The sequence below is a fragment of the Dipodomys ordii genome, unplaced genomic scaffold, assembly GCF_000151885.1.
Source record: "Dipodomys ordii isolate 6190 unplaced genomic scaffold, Dord_2.0 Scaffold67, whole genome shotgun sequence".
Taxonomy (NCBI): Eukaryota; Metazoa; Chordata; class Mammalia; order Rodentia; family Heteromyidae; genus Dipodomys; species Dipodomys ordii.
This window is the reverse complement of record NW_012267283.1, coordinates 10,964,519-10,969,356: the sequence shown is the minus strand read 5'-3', so window position 1 is coordinate 10,969,356 and position 4,838 is coordinate 10,964,519. Positions and strand designations below refer to the sequence as shown.

The 4,838-nt window shown below is 48.0% G+C and overlaps 1 protein-coding gene across 1 annotated transcript in view; it reads right to left on the bottom strand.

Annotated features, from left to right (window-relative positions):
• Trim14 (tripartite motif containing 14) overlaps positions 1–4,838 on the bottom strand; it is a 33,667-nt gene that overhangs the window by 12,567 nt on the left and 16,262 nt on the right. Inside the window, exons 3-5 of the mRNA XM_013023246.1 lie at positions 3,871–4,104; positions 2,742–2,904; positions 862–954 (exon numbers count right to left, since the gene is read on the bottom strand). Coding sequence (XP_012878700.1) covers positions 862–954; positions 2,742–2,904; positions 3,871–4,104 — 490 coding nt within the window. The remainder of the gene's footprint in view (positions 1–861; positions 955–2,741; positions 2,905–3,870; positions 4,105–4,838) is intronic.

Genomic DNA, 4,838 nt, shown 5'->3' with positions numbered 1-4,838 from the left:
AGGGACAGCGCCCAGGCCCAGAGTTCAGGCCCCACAACCACCACCACCACCAACAACAACAAAAGAAATAAAAGACTAGTAATAAAAGTTATTGGTTTTCTTTTGTCTTGGTGTAGCCCAACTGACCATGATTCTCTTTCTTCTGCCTCCTTAATACTGGGGTTAAAGGGATGTACCACTATGCCCAGCAAAAGCGTTCTGTTTTTGTCAGTCATGGGGCTTGAACTCAGAGCCTGGGCGCTGTCCTTGAGCTTTTTTTGCTCAAGGATAGCACTCTACCACTTTGATCAAAGCACCACTTCCAGTTTTCTGGGAGTTAATTAGAGATAAGAGTCTTACAGACTTTCTTGCACAGGCTTTGAACTGCAATCCTCAGATGTCAGCCTTCTGAGTAGCTAGGATTACAGGCCTGAGTCACTGGTGCCTAGCAAAATTTTCTTTTCTTTTTTTAGGTTGGTCATGGGGCTTGAACTCTGGGCCTGGGCACTGTCTCTGAGCTCTTCAGCTCAAGGCTAGCGCTCTACCACAGCATCGCTTTTGGTTTTCTAGTGGTTAATTTGGAAATAAGAGTCTCATGGACTTTCCTGCCTGGGCTGGCTTTGAACTGCGATCCTCATATCTCAGCCTCATAAGCAGCTAGGATTACAGGTGTGAGCCACTGGCACCTGGCAAAGCTTTCTTTTTTAAAAACAACACTTGTTTAAAAATAATTTGGTTACCTCTCTGTATGTTGCCTTTATAATAATAAAAAATAATTTGGTTGTCGTAACATAAAAAAGTAATGGTGTAGAGCTGCCTTCTCCAGGGCTCTCCTCACCTCTGCTTCCCACCCTATCCACCCTCTCTCCACCCTGGGCTTACATTTTAAGAAGAGCGATCTCTCTGGTGAAGGGCTGATTTTCAACAAGGTGCCTGGCTTGGTGCTGGAGGAGCTGGAGAGCTGGCTGTTTATGTCTGTAATGAATTTGAGTGGTGAGAAGTAAATGCAAGAGTTTATACAAGCAGCAGAAATAAAACATACTAAGAATATGGCAAAGCTCGAAATTCATATGGCCTCACCCTAAGAAACACGTGCAAAGTTAAAGGAGGAGACGCTTGAACTAGAGAAGAGCCCATGACCAACAAAAAAATAAATCTTTCCTACTTTTAAATTGTTTTTCTCAGGTATTTGTTACAGTGACAGGAAAAAAACTAACAGGTGCTTCTTCCCATCACATAAAATGATCCCTTCCTTCTACCAGTTAGTAGCTCAGGCCCAAGCCTCCTCCCAGATGACACCTTAGCCTATCCTTCAGCAGGGCATGTTTACTCCCGCTGTGCCTCAGGACCTCAGCACTCACTTTCCCCTCAGCCTGAAGAACATTTCCCAGAGGTGACAAGAATGAAAACTGCAAACATTTACATTGTGCTGTGTCTGTGCTGTGCCTGTATATTCCTGTATACTGAAAAACTCACTTGCTAGGCAAGGGTGGCTCTGGCCTGTCTACTCAGGAGGCTGAGATCTGAGCATCATGGTTCAAGAACAGGCATCTGGGGCGGGAAAGTCCATGAGACTCTTTTTTTTTTTTTAACTGTATTTTTTTTGTCTTTTCTTTTTTGGTACTGGGGATCGAACCCAGGACGTTGCGCTTGCTAGGCAAGCGCTTTGCCACTGAGCTACATCCCAGCCCTCCATGAGACTCTTGTCTCCAACTAACCACCAAAAACCCAGAAGTAACACTGTGTCTCAAAGTGGTAGAGCTACTAGCCTTGAGTGAAAGAGCTCAGGGACAGTGTCTGAGTTCAAGCGCCTGAGTTCAAGTCTCATGGCTGACAAAACAAACAAAAACCTCACTCCTCACCACAACCTCTGAAGACAACATCATTGTTCAGGTGTGGGCAAGCTGGGCATTATTCTCAAGGTGACAGGGGCTCCCCAGAGCCCTGCATGTGACCACATGCTCTCCTGTCCTTGGGTCTGCGGTCTAGAAAGCCCTGCCCCAGCTCACCCTGGGGTTTTGAATTCAGGGCTGCATGCTTTCAGATGCTCTACCACTCAAGCTGCACCCCCAGACCTTTTTTTAGCTATTTAGTTATAGGTGCCCCCTTTCCAGGGGCTTCCCAACTGCTGCGTGAAATGGCTTCTTGCTGTTCTACTTTACTTCATTGTGGTTCTTACTATGGACACAAGTTTGCTGTGTCTCATAGCAGAGGGGAATAAAAGGACTCTTGGGACAGATTTTGGAGCACTTGCTTTGTGTCAGACTCTACATGTACCTCAGATTTGGCCCCCAAAGTCTCCCTGCCTGCCATGGAATGCGAATTGAACAGGGGTCTGTGTGCCCAGGCAGGTCATGGGGCGAACCTTGCAGGGCGAAGGCAGAGGAGAGATGGCCATGGAGGAAGTAAGGGAGCCTGGGACCAGAAAGGCTCCCAGAGAGCACAATGGTGCCCCCAACTGCCTAGCAAAGGTGATGACTGGCTGACCCCAGGCAGAGGCAGAGGAGGAGCAAGAGCTGGCTAGGCTCAAGTGCCCCATGGCTGGCCTGTCCAGCCAGGCAGGCAGGAGACCTCTCAGGGAGAGGAGGCGACGTCATAGAAGGCATTAAGGGTGGGTTGGATACCACACCCAGGAGCCCTGGCTGCCCAGCCATGGATATTTGGGTGGGAGAGCTATCATTCAGGGGGGAGACCTTCCTAGCTGTCTCTGGGGTACGGGGCTCCACAGGGTGTTAAGTCCCCATTGTCACATGCTGACTCACTTTTCTTCAGACGAATGTCCAGTGGCTTCTGTAGGGTCCTCTGCATGGCTCCCACAAGGTCCTTGAAGAAGCTTTTGACTGGCTCAAAGGAGTAGGGCACAGGGTGGCTCAGCTCTGCAAGGCCCCTCTGTCTTTGCATCTCCGGCTTGGTGGCCATGTACACCTGGTGGGGGTAGTGAGCGCAGGGTCGGCAAGGCTCTGGGGGCTGCATTTGTAGGTGGAAGCAAACCTTGGGCATACTTTAGTTTGGGGTGTGTGTGTGTGTGTGTGTGTGTGTGTGTGTTGAACTCAGGGCCTGAGCACTATCCCTTCCTTACCCTTTTCCATTCCAGGCTTGTGCTCTACTACTTGAGCCATACACAGCTCCACTTCTGACTTTTTGGTGGCTAATTGGAGCTAAGCATCTCACAGACTTTCCTGCCCTGGCTGGCTTTGTACCATGATCCTTAAATCTCAGCTAGGATGACAGGCATGAGCCACTGGCACTGGCTAGTGAGCTTGTTTGAGCTATATTGTAGATAAATTCTCTGCGTTTGTGGGAATGCTACATGAGGTCCCCATGTGTATCAGGACATCTAGCTAGGGAAGAATTTGATGGCTACAGGCACAAACAAATAAAAGAAATAAATGATCATTAAAACCAGTAGCCTTGACAATGAGAAAAAGGAAAGCGATGCCAAGCCTGAACTGCTGGAGGCCAGGACTCCGTAGGAAGGATGCCCTAGATATGGCTTTTCAAGCAGAAGGCCAGGCAACTCGAAACCTCATGGGTTTAGTGTTTGACAGACCTGTGATCCGATGCCCTCTCTGCCACCTACCAGTCTAGGAAAATCACCCAACTTCTCATTTGCATTTACAACATGGAGTGAGAAGATCTACAAGCAAACATTGGTGCTAAGATCCATAAGTGTTTGCACTACAAAGGCCATGCAGAATAGTCGCTGTTACTATTTAACCAGCCGAAGATGTCTATCATCTTCCTAATGACATTTACTCTCTGGCCTTCTATGTGGTGATGAGGAAGTCTATGTGGGTTTTTTGGGTGTGTAAACACTGCCCAGCTCCTGAATAACTGAGGTGGAATGTAGGTATCAAGTGGCAACACTAAGAGCAGCAGCCCTGTTGTTACCTGCAGCAGCTGGACAGGGTTGGGCTCCTGGCTGATACTCCAGACCCGGATGTGGAGATCATCCAGAACTTCGATTTGTTTCCTGAGAGACCCCACCTGCTCCTGGTATGCCTGGAGAGCCAGCTCCTTGCTCTCATCAATGAACTCTTTGGCTTGCACTTGCTCTTCATCAAGTAGTAATCTGAGCTCAGCGAATTTCTCTGTCAGCCAGGCTTTACTTGACTCTGCATGAGCCTGGGGTGGGGCGGGGGAGGGGGAGGAGAGGAGAACCCATTGCAGACAGTAAGTTAAACAATCAGGAAATCCAGAAAAAAAATTATATCTACAAAGTGAGCCCAGAGAAGTGGCCAGTAGGACACTGGGTCAGATAAAACAACAACAACAACAACAAAGCTTCCCTCAGTACTGTTCATAGCTGGTTGCAACATATGTGGAGAAACAGCAATCTGACTCTCTCTTGTTTGTTTTTTGAGATAGGGTCTTACTATGTAGCCAAGATGTTCCTCCTCCAGCCTCTGAAATTCTGGGATTATAGGTATGTAGGCATATCCCACAAGGACTACCCCCCTCCCCTTTTTTTGTGCTAGTCCTGGGGCTTGAGTGCTGTCTCTGAACTTCTTTTTTGGCTCAAGGTAGTGCTCTACCACTTGGGCCACAGCTCCACTTCTGGCTTTTTGGTGGTTAACTGAAGATAAGAGTCTCACAGACTTTCCTAATTGGTCTAGCTTTGAACTGCAATCCTCAGGTCTCAACCTCCTGTGTAGCTAGGATTACAGGTGTGAGCCATGGGCACCTGGCTAAAGATCCTTTTTGAAGTAAGGAAGAAATTTTTTTTTTAAATTTCTAATAAGAAACAACACTAGGGGCTGGGGGTTTAGCCCAGCGGAAGCGCGCCCGCCTGGGGCGCGCAAGGCCGTGGGTTCGGTTCTCAGCCCTAGTTTAAAAAAAAAAAAAAAAAAGAAACAACA